Genomic DNA, 22,414 nt, shown 5'->3' with positions numbered 1-22,414 from the left:
TCACCTAGTTTCCATATCTACAGAAAATTCACATACTTAGAGAAAATTAGATATATTTCTAATTACCTTCATTTCCATCTTTCCCTGTCGCAGCAAGCATAACTCCTTTGTATCGTCCTTTAAAAAAAAGCTCCATCAAGGAACAATAATGATCGACAATAGTTGAAACCAGCAATGCATGCATGAAAAGTCACAAACACTCTTTTGAAATGCTTGTTATCTTCAAAATCCAACTCAAAACGACTACTTGAATTATTCTTCCATGCCTCATCAAAATACTAACGTAATTAATCAAATGACAAACAAGAATCCCCATATGTATTACCTTTGCTTTTTCAACCCCCAACCAACCACAATTATAACTAATTGAGACCCCATATTTGTCTTTCATTTCTTTGATAACATCCATTGGACAAGTTAAAGGCTTCGCACTTGCCTCTTCAAGTATTAGCCCAGAAACTAAGCTGGAAGTCATCCGACCATGTTTACTAGTACAAACAGTCACACCACACATATGGTCATTGTTTAAAGTTCTTATGTAAAAGAACCCATTTGTTTTTTCAATTAAAGCATGTGCACGCCACATACATCCCCTTGATTCCTTATATGCACATTCTATTGTAACCCTTAGCTTGTCATTTTTAACATACATAAACTCGAAACCAACCTTAATAGCATATTTGCACAAAATAGTACTGAGCTCAACCATGCCACCTTTAAACTTTTGTCCAACACTTCTAATATTATTTCACCAACCAGCTGACAATAACACATTTTCTTGGCGAGAACAAAACTTAGAAAGTGAATTCCTTTCAATAGCCATAAGCCTATCATATTCACCATGCGCAACATCTACCCAACTAGACCACACTTCATCCTCTTGATTAGAAGTACTGCACCTAACAACTGAAACATTAACTATATCAACACCACGTGTACAAACAACCCTCAACATATTCAGAAAATCAATATTATTTTCGAATCATACAATTTGGATGCCCCACAATACAATATGAAATAGAGATTGTCTTAGGTTTCAAATTCTCTCATGTTTTACACAAAATGCAATCAATTCCTCAAAGTTCAATTCACATGAAACATTAATGATAATATTATCATTCCCATATTTGCACAATAACAACACTGCACTATCCATCTAAACTGGGAAAAAAAAACACGAAAAATAACTTGTTCAATATAAAAACACATAAAAAGCACAACATAAAAAATAACATAAACATACAAACTTATACAAAAACAAAAACACATTCACATCAAAACACAAAATGCTAACTATTTATTAAAAACACAGTAAAAATCACAGAGAAAATCAGATTTTATCATAAAATATTCAATTAATTCCCCAATCCATATATTTAATTTAGAGGACATTAAAAATAAAAAATAACAAACTTATAATAACATGTCCAAATAAAATTATGATTTTTTCTGGATTATAATAACAAACTTATAATTTTCTCTGGACTACAAGTAAAAGTCTAAAGAAATTTATGAACTTATATTCACTTTTAAGATCATAAAAACAAAAACACATTAACACAAAAAGACAAAAATGCTGATTATTCCACACAAACATAGAGAAAATCATAGAAAAAATTTGTTATGCTCACAAAACATTCAATTGAGAAAATAAAAATAAAAAATAACAAACTTATAATAACATGTCCATAAGAAATTATAATTTTCTCTGTGATTTTCATTGGACTATAAACTTACAATTTTCTCTGTGATTTTATCTAGATTAGAAACTTATAATATGTCCATATGAAATTATAATTTTCTTTATGATTTTCCTTGCATTATAAAAACAAACTTACAATTTTCCCTAGACTACAAAAAAAAAAAAAAAAAAAGTACAGAAAAAACAAAGAACAAAACTTATCATTGATAAGCATGTTATCAAAATCAATTCCACTGAGCTAGACTCTCTTTGAAATTGATCAAAAAACAGAGAATGAAAAATGAATTCCAAAAATCAAAATCAACTCCATTGAGCTGTCCTATCTCTAAAATTGATCAATAACAGAGAATGAAAATCAACTCCAAAAATCAAAAACAACTTCACTTAGCTGGCATTTCTCTCAAATTCATTAAAACTGAAAACAAAAACCTAATTTAAAATACATTTGAAAAACTAATATGAAATTGGAATCGTTACATATAAATCAAATCAAAAATCGAAATTCATATGGAATCTCTACCAAAATATACCTGATTCAACTCCACTGGAAATCAAAACAAAAACAATCAACACTACTGCAACACCTAGACGATTGCAGCAATCTCCTACAAAATCTCAATCGTCAAATCCACTACAACACCTTCAAAATCTCTATGAAATCTCCTACAAAATCTCCATCCTTAAGTCTATCCCCACGAAATCTCTTACAAAACAACAATAAAATCTTTAGTTTGCCAAAATCCAAAACAATGTAAGCTATAAAGAAGGGTAAATTAAATATTTTAAAACCTAAAATAAAGTTGAAAGACCTTGGTATTAAAAAATATTATTGTGAACCTTTACTACTACTAAAATTTGAACAAAGATCTTAGACCAATTTTTTCTAAAAAAAAATTTGTCATTTTTATTTTATTTACTATAAATTTAAATTAATAATTGTTTTTTAAACAACTATCCGTTCACATCAAATTCCCCCCCCCCGGGCGACTCTTCAAATCTCTCCCTATCCCCGCCTCTTCAAATCTCTCCGTAGTGGTTTCTTTATTTATTTATTGTTCGTTAAGCTCTACACTCTCACAATTTCTCTGTAAAACCCTACCTACATTGTTTGTTCTTCAATTTCAATAGCCAGTGTTTACATTTTGTACATTCTATATATATAGAAAGAGAGAGAATATAGAGAGAGAGAAACCAACAGACCAGACCATGCCCCCTCGATCGGCAACTCGTAAGAAATCGACATGGAAATCTAAACAATCGGAGCTCGAATTGAGTCTGGCCGACCAGAGCAACACAATGCCGGAGTCGGAGAACAAAGGACAAGAAGCTCTATCTGCTGCGGTGAAGGACGAAGGCGGCGAACAGGTGGCGCCGCTGGTGATCGCCGGAGTGGAAATCAAGCAAGAACTTGGGGTTTTAGACTCAAATTATGCAGACAGGGCTGTAATGAGTACAGCAGTGAAAACGAAGGTTAAGGAGGAGGAGGATGGAGAAAGAATGGAGGGTGATCATGACAAGTGTTGTTCCAACCCACATGCATGAAAAACATGGGAAGGCAACCAACCAAGTCAAGCTTGGCAGCCACCAACCATAGCAAGGGTCAAGAATGGAGGCTACCCAAGTCAAGAATGAAGGCTCTCCCACCTACTTCTTTTGTGTATAAATAGAGATGGGAGGGAGAGGATGTGATATATCAGAAATTGGAGAGTGAGAGCTGTGAGTTGAGTGAGTTTCATCTCCTCCTCTGTATTTTGAATTTTGCTCCATTTTAGTGAAAATTCTCATTTCTGTCCGTGGATGTAGGCATTGGGCCGAACCACGTAAATATTATGTTCTCTGTGTGTGTGTGATATTTTCTGGGTGTGTATTTGATCCTAACAAAGTGGTATCAGAGCCAAGTTGTACGTTTTTCGGAAAAACAGAGTATTGTTTCGAAACTGCCCAGAAATCGTATTGCTCGAAATCCAATTTTGAGCATACCAGGAGCAAGGACTCGACGAGAGGAGTCCAGAAATATAAAACAGACACCAAACGGAGGCCGCACGCGCTCCCACGCGCCCCTGGAAGTTGGCGCGTGAATCCCACTCTCACCACGCGCCAACACGCGCCGTTCAGGTACCCGGCGCGTGATCCCACTCTCAGACACGCGGTCCACGCGCGATTCAAGGAGGAAGACGACTGAGGAACCAGCGCGTTCCTTACACGCGCCATCAGCACGCGCGCCCCAACCCGAGCCGGAGCCGAGTTGACCAAGCCGCTGACCAAGCCGCTGACTGAGCCGCTGACGTCAGCAGAACCGGAGGAATAATCTGGTGCTTCGCAGGCGCACCAGATTCTGCCGATCTGAACCATTTAATCTGTTTTGGCTTGATCTAAGCCATTTGAGATCCGATTTGGGTGATCCAATAGTGGTTTCCGACTATTTGGAGTATTCCGGACACATCCGTACGGTCAGATTTTGCAAATAAGTTTTGAAAAAATTGAATTTTTTATTTTGGCAATCCGAAGTGCTTTTCCGGCTAATTTGAGCAGTCCGGACTTCACAGCAAAGCCTGTTTTTCAAATAGAGATCATTTTTGTATTATGGAGGAATCAACGTCGACTTCAGGTTTCATGATAAAGTTAAATGCTTCTAATTATGCCATTTGGAAGCCCAGAATGGAAGATGTCTTGTATTGCCGAGATTTGTTTGACCCCATTGATCTTAATGGTGTTAAACCACCAACGGAAAAAGACGAAGACTGGAAGCGGAAGAACCGAAAGACCATTGGCCAGATCAGACAATGGATTGATCACAGTGTCTTCCACCATGTCGCCCAGGAGACTGATGCCTATGCTCTCTGGATAAAGTTAGAAGGCATGTACCAGTCAAAGACTGCTCGGAACAAAGCCCTCCTGATGAGAAGACTTGTGAATTTGAAGTTGAAAGGCGGTATCTCTGTTGCTGAACATACCAGTGAGTTTCAAAATTTGGTAAACCAACTAACAACTGTCAAAATGGAGTTAGATGATGAGATGCAGGCCCTATTGCTGCTCAGTTCTTTGCCAGACAGTTGGGAAACATTGGTGGTGTCTCTCAGCAACTCTACCCCAGAAGGGAAACTGACCATGAGCATGGTTACAGATGCTTTATTTAGTGAAGAGGCAAGAAAGAAAGAAATGGGTGGAGATCAATCCCATGCCCTCGTCACAGAAAATAAAAGCAGAGGCAGGGGCAGGGGAAGAAGCAAAAGTAGAGGACGCAGCAGAGGAAGATCTCAAGACAGAGGGAAATTCAAAGAAGGAACGAGCCAGCCAAGGTTCAAATGTTACCATTGTGGCCAGGAGGGTCACATAAAGAAATATTGCTATGCCTTGAAGGGAGAACAACAACAAGGCAATAGACAGCCAAAGACCGAAGATGGGACCACTGCAGTTTCTGTCTCAGAGGATATTGCATTATTCTCTGTTGAAGAAGAAGAATGCCTCCATATGTCAGACAACGACACCGAGTGGGTGGTAGATACAGCAGCTTCCTACCACGCTACATCCCAGAAGGAGTTCTTCAGTACGTACCAAGCTGGAGATTTTGGTACAGTGAAAATGGGTAACTCCAGTTTTTCAAAAATTGTGGGAATTGGTGATGTTCATATCCAAACCAAAGTTGGGTGCACGATGGTGTTGAAAGATGTCAGGCATGTTCCCGATTTACGCCTGAATCTTATTTCAGGGATAGCCTTAGATCGACAAGGCTATGAGAACTACTTTGGCAAAGGCATATGGAAGTTGAAAAAGGGATCTCTCGTGGTAGCCAAAGGACAGGCAATTGGCACACTATACAAGACTCATGTGGAGGTGAATTCAAATAGTCTCAACGCAGCAGAAGATGAGACGTCACCAAATTTGTGGCACAAAAGGCTGGGTCACATGAGTGAGAAAGGGTTACAGATTTTGGCAAAGAAGTCACTTATTCCCTTTGCCAAAGATGCAAAATTAAATCCTTGTGACAACTGCTTGTTTGGAAAGCATCATAGAGTAGCTTTCCATTCATCATCCAGAAGACAATCAGAGTTGTTGAGCAGAGTACACTCTGATGTTTGCAGTCCCATTGAAGTGGAATCTTTGGGTGGTAGAAAATACTTTCTGACGTTCATTGGTGATGCATCACGGAAGGTATGGGTTTATGTCTTAAAGACCAAAGCTGAGGTGTTCCAGCATTTTCAGACATTCCATGCTATGGTGGAAAGGGAGACTGAAAAGAAGCTGAAATGTCTCCGAACAGACAATGGAGGCGAGTACACGTCAAAGGAATTTAAAGCCTACTGTGCTACTCACGGCATCCGGCATGAGAAGACTGTTCCTGGAACCCCACAACACAATGGTATAGCCGAGAGAATGAACCGAACCATTGTGGAGAAGGTCAGATGTATGCTCAAAATGGCAAAGGTACCAAAGCCATTTTGGGGAGAAGCTGTTCGTGTTGCTTGCTATTTGATCAACAGATCGCCATCAGTTCCACTGAATTTTCAGATTCCAGAAGAAGTATGGTCTGGAAGGGAGATCTTTTACTCTCACTTGAGAGTGTTTGGGTGCAAAGCATTTGCACATGTATCCAAGGAGCACAGACAGAAGCTGGATGACAAAGCCACTCCATGCATCTTCATTGGCTATGGAGATGAAGAATTTGGATACAGATTGTGGGATCCGAAACACAAAAAGGTCATTCGAAGCCGAGATGTGGTGTTTCAAGAAGGCCAGACCTTTGAAGACTTTGGGCAACCAGCCAAACCCAAAGTTGATGATGTTTCAAAAATTATTCCAAACCCTGCACCATCACAGCATGCCACTGATGAAGAAGAGTTACCGCAGTATGCAGTCAATAACGTAGAGTTGCAGGATGGATTTCTAGAAGAAGAAGATCCAGAAGCAGAGGGTGTTGAGCAGGGGGAGCCACAACCCCCTCTACCAGAGACTGTTGGTCCACAGTTACGAAGATCAACAAGAGAATTTAAGCCGTCAACCAAATACCCTGCTTCTGAGTATATTTTGCTTACCGATGAGGGGGAGCCAGAAAGTTTTCAAGAAGCTCAAAATCATAAGGAGAAGAGTAGCTGGCAGCAATCTATGCAAGAAGAGATGCAATCCTTGCAGAAGAATCAGACTTATGATTTGGTGAAACTTCCCCAGGGTCGAAAAGCATTGCAGAACAAATGGGTGTTCAAGTTGAAGAAAGATGGCAGCGGAAAGCTAGTCAAGTATAAGGCTCGATTGGTTGTCAAAGGTTTTGGGCAGAAGAAAGGTATTGATTTTGATGAAATCTTTTCGCCAGTTGTAAAAATGACATCCATTCGAGTAGTTTTGGGACTAGCAGCTAGTTTGAATTTGGAACTTGAACAAATGGATGTGAAGACAACATTTCTCCATGGTGATCTAAAGGAAGAAATTTACATGGAGCAGCCAGAAGGTTTTGAAGTCAAAGGGAAAGAAAACTTAGTCTGCAGATTGAAGAAGAGTCTCTACGGCCTCAAACAAGCGCCGAGACAGTGGTACAAGAAGTTTGACTCATTCATGGTAGGTCATGAGTACAAGAGAACTGTTGCAGACCAGTGTGTTTATGTCAGGACATTTCCCGGTGGAAACTTTATCATACTTCTGCTCTATGTTGATGACATGTTGATCGTTGGACAAGATGCCACAACAATCAGATCACTGAAGAAGGAGTTATTACAGTCCTTTGACATGAAGGACCTAGGCCCTGCACAGCAAATTTTGGGCATGAATATTGTGCGTGACATGAAAGCCAAGAAGTTGTGGCTGTCACAGGAGAAGTACGTTGAACGAGTGATTGAGAAGTTCAACATGAAAGATGCCAAGCCAGTCAGTACTCCGCTGGCTAATCATTTCAAGCTGAGCAAGAATTCTTGTCCCTCCTCTACGAAGGAAAGACAAGAGATGGAGGCGATTCCCTACTCATCCGCTGTAGGGAGTTTGATGTATGCAATGGTGTCCACCCGACCAGATATTGCTCATGCGGTTGGAGTTGTAAGCAGATTCCTTTCCAATCCAGGAAAAGAGCATTGGGAAGCAGTCAAGTGGATTCTGAGGTACCTCAAGGGTACAGCAAAAATGTGTTTGTGCTTTAGAGATGCTAAACCAGTCTTGGAAGGCTATACTGATTCAGATATGGCAGGCGATCTTGATGGTAGGAAATCTACATCAGGATTGCTGTTCACTTTTGCAGGGGGAGCTGTGTCTTGGCAGTCCAAGCTGCAAAAGTGTGTTGCTTTATCCACAACTGAGGCAGAGTATATTGCCGCAGCGGAAGCCGGGAAAGAAATGTTGTGGTTGAAACGGTTTCTCCAAGAATTGGGATTAAAGCAAGAAAAGTTCACGGTACATTGTGATAGTCAGAGTGCCATAGACCTGAGCAAGAATTCAATGTACCATTCTCGCACAAAGCACATTGATGTTCGGTATCATTGGATACGCGAAGTGATGGACAAGCAGTTATTGGAACTGACCAAGATCCACACAGATAAGAATCCAGCTGACATGCTTACAAAGGTGGTCTCGAGAGACAAACTCGAAATTTGCAGAGACATTGCCGGGATGGACTTCAAGTGAGAAGTCAGTCATGCATATGGGTATGGAGGGGGAGAATTGTTGTTCCAACCCACATGCATGAAAAACATGGGAAGGCAACCAACCAAGTCAAGCTTGGCAGCCACCAACCATAGCAAGGGTCAAGAATGGAGGCTACCCAAGTCAAGAATGAAGGCTCTCCCACCTACTCCTTTTGTGTATAAATAGAGATGGGAGGGAGAGGATGTGATATATCAGAAATTGGAGAGTGAGAGCTGTGAGTTGAGTGAGTTTCATCTCCTCCTCTGTATTTTGAATTTTGCTCCATTTTAGTGAAAATTCTCATTTCTGTCCGTGGATGTAGGCATTGGGCCGAACCACGTAAATATTATGTTCTCTGTGTGTGTGTGATATTTTCTGGGTGTGTATTTGATCCTAACAAAGTTTGACAATGCAGCTGATGAAAAAGAAGTAAAGGTTGAACAGAAAGAAGGAATACATGTTGGTAATGGTTATAACTTTTTCTTAGCGTTTGATTGATTGTTCTTAAATTAGAGTTGAGCTGAATTCAATTGCATTATATTGTATAAGAGCATCTCCAATCCTTCACCAATTCCAGTGTTTTAAAAGGCTCTAGGTGTACCGAGGCGATAAGTTCTCCAATAGCCTAAGCGCGAGGCGAGGCGCTTGCATCACCAAATCTAAGAACAAGTAATAGAAGAAAAGTGGAATTATAAAATAGGCAAACTTTTCAACATTACAAATATATATATAATTTCAAAAATTATAACTATTTTTTATAATATTTAAACATAACATTTAATCTTCTAAAAATTAGAAATATAATATCCAACAAAAAAAGATATAAAGCATAATATTCAATCTTTTATCACTTTTTGCTCTCTTTTGACCACGTTTGGTCATTTTATATTGAAGAGTCTTGAATCCCTGTGGTTATGCCCACAAAAGGCACTTAATCAACCGTTGGAGTAGACAAATAGGTAAAGCCCATGAAGCCCACGCTTCGTGCCTTGAAAAGAAGCCCTTGCCCTCAGCACCTAAGCTATGCCTTGCATATTGCACCTCATCTTGACCTGTTCGAAGTGCAAGGCTACGCCTCATGTCGCCTCGCGCTTAGGCTCTCGCCTAAGAGCGCCTTTTGAAACACTGACCAATTCTTTTATCAAGTTTTCAAATTTGATGAATAAAGAGCTAAAATGAGCTCCAATAATTTCATTCAACTTGTATCAAATAGGGATTGACAAAATTTTTACTAAATCAAGGATGAATCAAATCTTTTTCCAAATTCTCAACAGTCATCTTTTTACTCAAATTTAATGAAATTTTAAAAATAATAAGGATTTTAGATTATTTTCTTTCGTAAAACATGGATGAATTTTTTTATAGTAAAGATTGGAGTGTTCCATACCGGATCAAAACTTTTAACCAAATTTTCACTCAAATTTGATAAAAGAAGAGAGTAAGGATTGGAAATGCTCCACATACTACAAAGAATTAGGTCAAATAAAAAAAGAGATTAAGGGATGATGGTGTTTGTATATAAATTATCATCTATTTTGATGTTTTCCGAAAATTAAATTTCTTTTTTGAGTAAAGATAAATATATTATTATAGGATGATTGTCATCTTCTTTCCACTGAGGATTAATTTTGAAGATCCCTGTCAATTTAAAGATTTTAGTGGGCCTAGGAAATGTTATTGATAAGAAAAGATGATTCATGGATAATTTGACAAGGTCGTTCACCTAATTTCTCATGATAATAATAATGTTTTCAAGGCCTGAGGCTGTTAATTTTGCCTGAAAACTCTGTTAATCTCTTGCTGAGATTTCAGGTAGCACTAATCCCTTAAAATCTCAATTTGGAGGCACTATACTAGTCATGCAAAAGGGTGTCAAGAGGCAGCTTTTAAATTAAGAAAACAAATATGTAACAAAACAAATGGTTTGAAGTGTTCACGGATTTTTCTTTTGGTTCCAGATCATTGATTTGCAGTTAAGAGTGGGTAGTCTTTGCTCAGATACTTATAAATATGATTATATATATATATATAAGATCTTTTATCCTTGGGGGAGAGTAAATTTTGACTACACTAAAGAAGTGAACCACATGAAGACTTGAGTCACTCAATTGCTGCTATCTTAACCACATTGTGTTTCCTTCTCCTTGCTCAATGGTTTCTACCTTGGGCTGCAATTTCACCCAGCAATTATTTGAATTCTTGGTTGAGTGAGGCTCTATAACTAGAATAAGAATGGATGAAAGCACTATCCATAATTTCTCCACATCTTCTGAATTCCCAATCTACTCTTTTCCCTCCCTTTGCTGAAGAACACTATATGAATGAATAAATTGGAGCCATTTCTTGGTGGTGGTACAAGACTTGAGCTGTTGAGTGTGAAAATGTGAATTTGAGGCTATGGATGTTATTTTGTGCAATTAAAGCCAGTCGTCAATTTTGTAACTAGTCCACCACTTCCAACACCCTAGATTGATTGAACTATTCTGCACAATGGCCTCTTCTAATGAATGAATGGAAACAACCCGTGCTTCGTTGTTATTGAATTTGCCACTGTCTGGAACTAAAGAAAAATGATGTTGAACCGTAACAGTTTCACAAATAAGAGCATGCATTGGCAATTGAGGCACCATTGGGGGGAACTCAGTCCATGGCTTTTTGAGTTGAGTCCTTTTGTTTTTTGCCTTCGCTCCACTTCTCTTAAATTGTGTTATCAGTAAAAGAGATGAGAAAGATAAAAATAGATGTTTTACAGTGTTTACAAGAAATGACATAATTATGGTGAATTCAGTAAAGGTGTTGTGATAACTTATCCACTGCACTCAGCTATTACTATATTGTTTATCCCAAGTTTGAGCACTTGACTATTGTAGCTAGTTTTTCGCGCTCTTCGGCGGGGTTTAGTCTCCTCGGATACGATTGCCCTACAGTTCAGACTCTCGTGGTTCTGAATCTGATTTCACAAGTGCAATATGAAACAGAAAAAAACGAATGTGAGTCCAAATTCGGCAAATCCTAGAAAATCCATTAATCATCAAGGATACCAAAAATGGATTGAATTGTTAGATTTCAGAGTCGCCACCTAATATTTTTTGAAAAATTAGGAAACCCGTGACTTGTGCGAAAGGCTACTTAGCTATCATAATCAAAGTTGTCTCGGCTTGGGAACTTAGGTATGAGAGGGGAATGTCATGAATTGAGCACCTCACTCACCTGATCAAAGATCGGCCTCTATTAATCATGATTTGAATTTTATAGACATTATATGCTCATGTTCTGATCATTAATATACTAACATTACTATGAAAAACAAACAAATATAGACCACGTCACTTAATTTGGAATGCTTTGATTTCATGCTTGCTTGAAAAGAGTTTTTGAATATGCGTAACTCCAAGAAAAAGCGAACCCATATGTACAATAATCAAAGTCATTCCAATCTAAGCAAAATAGCCTCTATCCATAGGCATTCATATTCAAATAAGCAAGTAGCTTCATGGTAGTATGCTTGACGTGGCAGCACAAACACACGTGATATGCTAAGTAAAAAATGCTCACTTAGTACTTAACCGGAGCAAGCCAAAGAAAAGAAGATAGTTAGAAAAAATGCATGATCCTAATATGCAAAGTGGCTAATGCATTACATACAAGAATGCAATTACTAGATTCGGCTACTAACATGATATGTGAATCAACTCAAAGCATAAGGTAGCACACATAATCAAGTAGGAAATGTTTAACGACATCAAGTGTGATAAGCTGAACCTTAATGCATGCAAAAATGGATACAAAGCATGAGAATAATAAAAGAAAATATGATGCTATATATAGCCCCAGTAAGCATGTAAGTAAAAGGGAGAAAGAAATGGGGGTTAGAAGACATACATCGAGTGTTACAAATTTGCCCTTGTACAAGGGGGTCCGAATGTCCTAATTAACTAATTATTACAAACACAAATGAATTAACTAATTATTACAAATACGAATCTCAAAGCGACTAATCTAAAGGAATTGAATGAGCAGCGAGGAACCGCATATGCACAAGTAAGAACATCCTCTTGAAACCTCTTTGCTTGTTGCCATAGAAAACAGTCCTGTTTTGGTCTCAAGATTTGCTTTGTTTTGCTGAAAAATCACCACTGCCGTACAAAATAATTGGCCGGCCGGCTCGGTTAGATGGTCGGCCGTACAGAAGAATGGCCGGCCGGCCATTGTTTCTGGAGAAAACCCTGCTGTAACAGAATTGGAATAGAGCAAAACAGAGTGTTTCCAAAAAATGTTCATCCTTCGTGCTCCCTCCTATCATGAAGATACTAAAGGAGAGAATAGGTTTGTCTCACAAATCATCAAACATCCCAAGGGTACTTAGATGATGATTAATGAAGCAACAAGACGGAATAATTAATAATAACAAAGCTAAGGCTAAGTCAAGAAAGAAGCATGCAAAGAGATGGCTGAAATCTACTATATCTCATGGAAAATAAGACTAAGTGAGTACTCAAATTTAGAGAGAATAGGTTTAGATGAAGCCAAGGTGAAGCTTATTAACAAGAGATTTGCATCATTGAGGAAAGCAATTAGAGACTCTTCTTCCTATTCATGGAACATGGATTAAAATCCATTTCCATGCTTCAAAAGGAACTAGAAGAGAGTTTCTAATACCTCCGATGCAAGAGCTCTCATATGGCTTCCAAGCAAAATCAAAATAAGACTAAGTAAATGAAAGCTATGAAAAGTTGTTTTAGGCTCATCTTCCTACTCATGGAATAAGGGTGAAACATCCCTTCCCATGCTTCAAAGATGGAAATAGAAGAGAGCTTACAACATCTTTTGAAGAAGATAACATACAATAATAAGTAAGATAGACAACTAGTTAATCAAACTTGTGTTGGGGTGGCTAAGCTTTAAACCCTCCCCATGATCACAAGGGTCCAAATATTCTATGAAAAGCTATGAAAGCCAAAGTAAAACAATCAACTCAAACGAAATGGTTGCTATATCCTAAACGCACCAAATCCATGAGGACTTACAACAACACAACTATAGTATTCAAAGCATAAATTAACACATTAAACAGTCCACAAACAACACAAAACAGTGCTGAAAATCAGTTTTAAGAGGTGGAAAATAAGAGTAAAAATGGAAGAAAGCCAAGAGGTTACGTCTAGCAAGCAGGCCTAAGGAAGAGTGGCTAACCCCTCTACTTTTTTGTAGCCTTAAATCACATATTTCAATCCCAAAATATTCTGAAAAACAGTATGTAAAGACAAGAAAAAGAGAGAAAAGGTGATGAAAAAGGTTCAAAGCTCACCTCTTGAAAGAGAGGAAGATCTTCTTAATTAACAAACTCCAATCTAAACACCCTCAAGTATTTGAAAAATAGTTTGAAACTTCAGCAAAACGCTTCAAGTTTAAGCTTTCATGGTATATCTATAGTGTACCTATATTCCAGAGGGTAGAGAAGTGTGTTGAACAAGCTTCTAAGATTTTGACAATTTTTTCTAACCCCAAACTCTAGGAGAGAGGAGGAGGGGGGTGTGTGTGTCTTATTTGTAGAATTTCAGCTTCTCACGTCGGAAATATTTCCAAAAAAGATAGCCGGTCCAAATCCCGTGCATGGGAGCAGCCTGCTGCTGTAGAAATATCTTCTGCGCTGAACATGGCCGACCGGCCAATAGGATGTACGGCCGGCCGGCCATCTGCTGGCCTGCTGTTCTGTGAGTGGTCAGGGAAGAAAAAAAGAAGGTTTTGGTCAAAATGGGATGCAAGGTTTAGGTTTTAAAGTTTGAAACCATATTCTTTTGCCGAAGATTCAAAAGATTGCACAACGTAACATTTCATCATCGAGTGTTCAGAATGAAGCGCTCAAGTCTTAAGGGCGGTCAAAATGGGGTGTTTACAGTTGCCCCTCTTTCACAAAGCTCAAAGTCATTTCATGACTTAAGTGAATGTCAAAACCTGAACACGATCCATTTGACAAGGCCGTAAGACTTAGACAAACAAATAAAATGGAGATGCAGCTGATTGAACCCGAGGGTTGCCTATGTATCCTTTTGCAAGGAATCAAACTAGCATAGTTCAAGGGCAGGATACAAATGGCATAGCCGATTTTTTTGTGTTTTTGAAAATTCATGATTGTGCAAGGCAATGCAATGAGTAATAAACATAGCAAGATGACAACCTATGAAACAAGCCTCAAGCTAAATCAAAACAGGTCCAACTGTGCCTCACATGGAAAGGAGTAAGCAAACGTCAATTCCAAACACGTTTCACGTGAAAGGAGAAAGGATGGTGTAACCAACAGGTGTACCCAACTATATTTCATACGGAGAAGGGGAATGTTTAAACCAGGTAAAATCAATATCCTAATGCGTTTCATGTGAAAGAAGGAAAGGATGATGCAACCAACAGGCATACCTAACCATATCTCATACGGAGAGGGGGAAGGTTTAAGTCAAACTACGCCTTGCGTAGAAAGGTGAAAAGATATAAGCCAAACTATGCTTTGCGTAGAAAGGGTGAACAGGTACAAACCAAACTACGTTTCACGTAAAGGGTGAAAAATGCAAGCCAAATTACGTCTCACGTAGAGAGGGTGAAAAGGTACAAGCCCAAACTACGTCTCACGCAGAGAGGGTGAAAAGGTACAAGCCCAAACTACGTCTTAGGCAGAGAGGGTGAAAAGTGCACGCCAAACTACGTCTCACGTAGAGGGTGAAAAATGCAAGCCAAACTACGTCTCATGTAGAGAGGGTGAAAGATGCAAGCCAAACTACGTTTCACGTAGAGAGGGTGAAAAATGCAAGACAAACTTCACGTAGAGAGGGTGAACAAGCCTAGTGCATGCAATGCGAAAAGGGTGAATACAAGCCAAATCACACCGTCAGGTGATAAGGGTGGATACAATAAGATGAATAGGCACGATGCATATACATGCAATATAATTGCTGTGGTTGATGCGAAATACAATGCAATGCATGTTCCATGCAACATAATAGAAAATATAAACAAAAAGCGATGGCTTTGAAAACACTTCATGGGAGGAAGTCAAAGGTCCTCAAATGCTGAAAAGAGGGTAAAACCTGATTGAGCTCGAGGTTGAGGCACATTCACACTTCGAAGAAATGACGGGACCTAGGGTGGTGCATCTAGAATGGAATCTCGGAATTTTCTAAAGTTGAAGCAAACTCATATATTCCAATTTTCCATTTTTTAAGATGAATACAAGAACAACCATGCCCAATTTAGGCAAAATTCCCAGCAAAACACATCAAAACACACTTGAGCAGTCGGTCGGCCAAAAGATGAGCCGGCCATACAATATATTAGCCGCCCGGTCGTACAATATATTGGCCGCCCGGTCGGCCAATTGTATTGAGTTCGGGGCAGTTACGGGATTTCGCACCCGTGGCTCATTAAAACACGGTTTTGGCTCACTCTTTCACACATATGGTTCGAAAAACTCCTCTCTTTCTCTCTAGGCTCTCTCTCTCTCTAGATTTTCACTCTACTTGCTTTACCCAACAACCCTCGCAAACTTTTTTCGTGAAACCCTTTTGGCTCTCTACATTTTGAACCAATTGTATTTTGATTTGGTCGAGTTTTTGGGTTTCTCATCGTTTTTGACTTGTTTCTCACGGGTTCTCTCGGTTTTCGTGTACTCACTCTCAAGTTCACTTTTTTCCCTTATTTTCTCTGTACTAGAGTTTGGTTTTTTAGGATTTTCACCTATTTCTCTCATTTCTCTTGCTTTTCTCTCACCACCCATTATATTCTCCGTGGCTGATGATGTTCCATATGATGCCCCTTCTGAGGTACCTATTCCTCTGCCCGCCGCAGGTGTAGAGGACCCGATGCTAGAGGAGGTAGACGTCGCGGTAGGGGATATTGCTGCAGACATTGCTACGGAGGAGATTTATCCACCTGAGCCTGAGCCTGAGTTGCCATCGTTGAGGGTGAGACCATTTGACTCGGCTACTTACCACCCACGCACTCATGTGATGGTCCCCGGTGGCATGTTGAGATTTGATGATTTCGAGCAGGGCGCGCCAGAGGACTTTCTCTTACGAAAGCGCACATCGCATCTCTCCCACGATGCTTCTGAGGTAAGAACCTTTATCCCGTTATGTACTTTGCTTTGACATTCATTACAGTCTTTCATTTGACCATGTATTTAACAAATTCTTCTTTCACCACAGGCTGATGCTTATGCCTGGAGAGGTTACGGAGCTGTGACAGCGAGGGATTGGTATCAGGAGCTCCCTGCTAGAGTCCGGGAGATGGTAGATGAGGCAGGCTTCGGCTTATTTTGCTCTGGGCTCTCACGGCTACAGGCGAGCCGACCCTTACTTGGCGCCTTGGTGGAGAGGTGGTGGGACACCACCAACTCTTTCCACTTCTCCTCTACAGGGGAGATGACGATGACTCCCTATGATTTCTCGATGATCACAGGGCTACGAGTAGGGGGTGATCCGATCCCCTTTGATCTAGACATGGGCCAGTGGCGGGCCGCTTGGGTCTATCTTCTTGGAGCACACCCTCCGTTGGCCAAGCCATCTATGGTGAGATACAGTTGGTTCTACGACCACTTCCACGGGAGTCAGCCAGAGACTCAGGAGCAGGTGGAGCAGTATACCCGGGGATTTTTGATCTACCTTCTCGGCACCACCTTGTTTGCGAACAGGTGGAACACTGTTGGTTTATATCTTCTTAGTGCTTTAGTGGTGTTGCCACGGGTTCGCGACTACGACTGAGGTGGTGCTGGCCTTGCCACCTTGTACATTTATATGAGCTCCGGTTCCCGCAAGAAAGGGAACATGGTTGGCGGCTACTGGAGAGCTTGGGATGTATGTCCTGCATTTTCATTTTCAATTTCTGTTGTAATTTATGCTTTCGGCTTTGCATTTTCTGCCTTTATTTCTATTTCTACCTATCGACTCACAAACTGTTCTCTTCTCACAGCTTTGGGTCTATGCTTACTTTCCCATTCTTGCCCCAGTTCCGAGAGATGAGGTGGCAGCAGTTGTGCCTCACTCGAGGCTGTACGATGGTAAGTGCTACCCTCGTCGCCGCAGCGTCACCACATTTGCCTACTACCGCCGCTTTTTTGACATAGTGACGGCCCGCGAGGTAATCTGAAACTCAGACCCACTTCTATTCCATCTCTATTGCTTTAGCCCATACTTTCATAACTGACTTCAACTATGAATCCTCTGTTTGCAGGTTACTTGGCAGCCGTGGGTAGTCATGCCTGCCGGGACGAGGGATGATTATGTTGGCTCCTGGAATACCTCCCGGTTAAGGATTCTGTTGGAGGGTCCTTTCTGCAGAACCTGGTATTTAGGGGAGCGCTTTGTACATCAGACTCTGGGCCTTGCTGACCCCATTGTTCCTGCTCCTCCTCCTCTATCTATGAGGACCGCCGATAGTCTTCCTGCCGAGGCTATCGTGACATTCATGGTAGGGCAGGACGGTGATCTGCACCGTGGAGATGGGGAGTACACTGCATTTATCCGGACCCACCTTATGCCGCCTCTGACCAGAGTTCGCACGGGTGGCGCTGCTGACGTACCCCCTGATAGAGGTGCTATTCCAATGGCTGAGCCAGAGGTTGGAGGCGCTGCCCCTGCCGTTCATGTGGCCGGTCTTCCTGCAATCCCGACTGCGATCACTTATTGGCGGCCGAATGGGACAGCCCACCAGATTCCACTCGAGCAGCCAGAGGAGCGTGAGTATGTTCGGGACCTTGATGTCCAGCAGGTATGCACTTTGTCTTGTAGTTTTGTATTTCATATTCCCTTTTCTCTATATGCTGATGCTCAGACTCACTTGTAGGTACCAGTTGGCTACGTGGATGGCCTCCTCGAGCTAGTTGACTCCTTGGTCCACATGGTACGGAGGAGAGAGGCATTACTTGTTTACCACGGTCATCAGGTATCTCATTTGACGTTGCTTTCTTAATTGACATGCCCTACTTCCATTTTGCCATACTCATACTGTTTCTATGCCAAACTGCTCTGATATTCTGTTTCTTGCAAACTCTTTTCAGCCTCTGTTTACACCAGTGGCACCTATGGCACCACCTCCAGCTACGGGAAGGAGAGACAGGCGGGCACCCATATGTGGCGGGGGTGAGGGCAGAGGTAGAGGTAGGGACAGAGGCGCCCGGAGTCGGAGTTGGAGTAGAGATAGCAAGTCCCGGGTGCAGGGGGCTTCCTTATCCTCAGAGAGGACCTTGACTGACGAGGATACTAAGACCAGGGATACCAAGGAGATTGCGAGTGAGCATTCTGAGTCTGAGGACGGAGACGATGATTCTGGCTTAGAGTCACATTCTTCTGGTGATAGCGGTGCCGACTGTGATAGTGATCTTGAGTTCCGTCCTCCAAAGAGAACGAAGAGGGCTTCTTGACGCACCTGACTTGGCGGACACTGATCTCTGAACTCCTCTTTTTCTTTTCTTTTGCTTTGTAGTACAGAACTTATGTAGCTTTAGATAGGTCTTTCACTTTTTTGCTTATTGAAAACTTGTATTTTCTTTTGTAAAAAACTATGATCGAGGTTGGACCCTGCAGTTTATGAAAGAAAGAAACTGTTTTGCATAGCATCTTGAGAATGACACAACACTTTGCACAAAAAATAACTTATTTATGAAATTGAAACTGAGAATGATCGTATTTGAGTGAGTTCTTAATCGGATATTGAGCTTACAATTGACCAAAATACAAAAAACGACTTAACAAAGGAGAAACGAAGACATAAAACAAACAGGACAAACATAATACTGCTGCCAAATTGTTTGGTCGGCACAGTTCGTCGGCCGGCAATGAAATGTACAACCAATTGATGAAATGGCCGGCCGGCTAAGAAATGCGATTAGACAGCTAGCAACAACTGTTAGCCACTCACACACCCTTATCCCCTATAAAAGTCTCCTCTTGCTGCTTTTTATGATAGAACTTCACTTTTCTGATAGTTTTCTCTAAAAATGAAGATTTTCCTTGTTGATAGGCTCAAAGATTGGATGACCACTTTGGATGGCACGGAAAAGGTGAATTTCAACGGTTTTAGCATAAACGCTCTTTTGTCCTTGAGCCACACTCCACTTTGTTTTTTGTTTCTCCACGTTGCTGCCCGCTGTTGGGACCTGTTTACTCATGTATTTTGCTTTAGATCGCAAGAGATGTGTCCTACTCTTGAGGAGTTTCAAGCGCTAATGGAGTCTCGTCGTAATGAAGAGATTATGCCTTAATCCCTTTTTGGCCATGTACGGGCTTTTGAATGGATGTGTGGCCTCTCTTTCAATGAGGCTAAATCTTTGGCTCATGATGGAGAGTTGGACATTCCTGGCTTGATTCACCGTTTCGCCGATATTGGGAATAGGCGTGATCTTCTTTGGCAAGGTTGTCGCCAACACGCTCTTTGCATATGCTTGCTTGCCTATTATCTTCTTGCCCCTAGTGGCAGCGGAGTCAGTATTCGATTGATCAAAGTGGCTCAACGCCTTAAGGAGGGCCGAAGCTATCTAGGCTTGGCACTAGCTGAAACCTTAATAGGTTTGGATGCTTTCCACAGGCAAGAGACTTCTCGGTTTGCAGGGAGTACACTGCTTCTCTAGGTATTGTTTCCCACCCTTTCTCACTTTTGATTTCTCACATCAATTTGGCACTCAATCTCTATTTTCTCTCAAAAGCCCTTTCCTTACTTTTTTCCTTAACACATATCTCTCTATTCTTTAATCTCTCATATTATTTTATCTCTTTCCAGGTGTGGCTGATGAATGAGCTGAAAGTTGTTGCCCTGAGTACTCAGCTAGATCCTACTTTCACTCATAGCTAGTGAGCTTTCCCACAGAGGGGTTATAGTGCGATTGGATGTGCAGCAGATCCGCGACTGACATCGCTTGGCGATGCCCTTGGCTTAACTTAACTGAGATGAGTTACAACATGTCCTGCCAACTGGGTATACAATTGATCGGCCTTACACACTGTGTTTTCTACTTCCCATTCCGGTTCAGATGCCAGTTCTGGTGTTAGTAGACTTGTCCAGATGAGGGGGTTGGATATCCATTACCATTTCCAGTCCGTGCTTCACACTTGGCTCGATATCTTGCTACTTGGAGGATGAGAGAGCTTTTGGCCCCTACTGCTAGCTTCAGTTGTGCCTTTTCTGGTGAGTGTTTGGCTTAGCTTGAGGATGAGACACGGGTTGGGCCATCCTTGTCGGCAGAAACTTCTGAGAGTGCGGGCAAGAGGCAGATGACCACTACTTGACTTATTTGTGCTCCTAGTTTATTTCTTTGACTTTTCTTTTCAAGTTTTATGATGTAAAAACAACTTGGATTTAACTTGAGGATTTGATGGTGCACTTGTTTTGAAATTATGTAATTAAAGTTGCGAGTATTGAAAATTTTCCTTTTTGGTCCAAAGAATGGTCTGTTTTGCAAAAAAAGTGAAATTTTGAGAAAATCAACCTCATTAAAACCTTTCAAAACAAATTTTTGCAAGCGGTCATTACTTGACACATATGGAATCAATCCTCAAGACGTACAACCCCGAATCAAGAGGATCATAACTGCCCACAATTGCGTTCACCTTCACTATTGTTTTGTCCCTTGCTTCATCTTGCAATTGGCCCTTCTGCCCAATGGAGGTCAAACAATCAAGCTAACAGATGGTGAGATGGACCGATCAAACAATGGATAAGACAGTTGAGTTGAAAATGATTAGGGCCGAACTTCGAGATGAAGTTGCCTACGTATCCCGAAGATGGGAATCAGGCCTTACGTAGTTCTTGGTTAAGGTTCACTTAGGTGTCTCTCATTTTGTGCTCTAGCTTTTGTCAAAGCCGCCCTTTCGAGTTTTCAATCTTGCGTGCTTTATTTTCATTTATTTCCAATTTTTCACACTAACTTTTGCCTAGGTCGCCTTTCGGGTTTTCGGCCTAGCGAGCCTCTCAAAGATAGTACTTTTTCAACTTGTCCATATTGATCGGTTGCGAGAATTCCAAGCCATCTAAATCCATGAAAATGATTGCTCTTCCTAACCAAATGGATTTGATGATGTAGGGATCGATCCAATTGGATCAGAACTTGCCCCTAGGGTCATGGATAGGAGTTCGATTGTCTTTGAGCACCATATCTCACTCCTTAAGATTTTTGGAATTGACTTTCTTGTTGAAGGCCCTAGCAATTCTGCGCTGATATCCCTAGATGTGATACAAAGCCTTCAACCTCCTTTTATCAAACAACATCAACTCTTCGAACCTATTCTGCTGCCAATCTGCCTCTGCTATCTGACACTCAAACTTGATTCTCAGCAACGGTACTTCGATTTCGATCGGCAAAACAGCTTCCATCCCATATACCAAAGAGTAGGGGGATGCTCATGTAGAAGTTCGAATTGATGTTCTATAACCCCAAAGTGCAAAAGGCAGTTTGTTTGGCCAATCCTTGTAGGTTTTCACAGTCTTCCGCAGAATATTCTTGATGTTCTTGTTTGCGGCTTCAACAACTCCATTGGTCTGTTGCCTTGCGAAAAGCCACGTTGTACTTCTCAAGTAAATCTACCACCTCCTTTTTGAAGTGTGAGCCATTGTCTAATATTATTTCATTCGGCATCCCATATCTGCAGATGATGTTATTCCTAATGAACTTGGCCACATACAAAGCTTTCAACCCAGAATACGACTGCTTCTCTACCCATTTGGTAAAGTAGTCGATTGCCACTAAAATAAACTCATGTCCATTCGAGCCCTTCGGCGAGACTGCTCTGATGACGTCTATTCCCCAGACTGAGAAAGGCCATGGTGAAGTCATATTGTAGAGCTTTGACGGCAAAACATTCATGCGATTATCATGGATTTGACATTTATGACATCGCTGAACAAAGTTGATACATTCGTCCTCCATGGTTGATCAATAGTAACCTTGCGTGAGGATCTTCCTGGCTAACATCACACCATTCATGTGTACTCCACACTCTCCCCCATGAATGGCTTCCATAAGATACTTCGACTCTTCCTCTTCCATACAGAGTTTGTGCATTCCCAGATGCCCTCTTTTGTACAACTTACTTAAGCATATGATGAATTGAACGGCTAGACGCCGTATTC

The 22,414-nt window shown here is 40.9% G+C and overlaps 1 protein-coding gene across 4 annotated transcripts in view; it reads left to right on the top strand.

The window, feature by feature from the left end:
• The first annotated feature begins 2,679 nt into the window (after positions 1 to 2,679).
• LOC114303408 (uncharacterized) overlaps positions 2,680 to 22,414 on the top strand; it is a 31,621-nt gene continuing 11,886 nt past the window's right edge. For 2 of the 4 annotated variants that reach the window (XR_014336684.1, XR_014336682.1), the window contains exons 1-2: positions 2,680 to 3,221; positions 8,709 to 8,768. Coding sequence is in view for 1 of the 4 variants with exons in the window: in XM_082880386.1 (XP_082736512.1) it covers positions 8,763 to 8,768; positions 17,264 to 17,431; positions 17,525 to 18,061; positions 18,137 to 18,235; positions 18,351 to 18,713 (1,173 nt within the window). In the remaining 3 variants the exon portion in view is untranslated. Of the gene's footprint in view, positions 3,222 to 8,708; positions 8,769 to 16,141; positions 16,408 to 16,500; positions 17,149 to 17,263; positions 17,432 to 17,524; positions 18,062 to 18,136; positions 18,236 to 18,350; positions 18,907 to 22,414 lie in introns of those variants that run through there. The other 2 variants (XM_082880386.1, XR_014336680.1) reach the window with 2 other exon arrangements.

Source organism: Camellia sinensis, chromosome 1 (assembly GCF_055761805.1).
Source record: "Camellia sinensis isolate YWXY chromosome 1, ASM5576180v1, whole genome shotgun sequence".
NCBI lineage: Eukaryota > Viridiplantae > Streptophyta > Magnoliopsida > Ericales > Theaceae > Camellia > Camellia sinensis.
The sequence above is the reverse complement of the archived record's forward strand: the minus strand, read 5'-3'. Positions and strand labels throughout refer to the sequence as shown.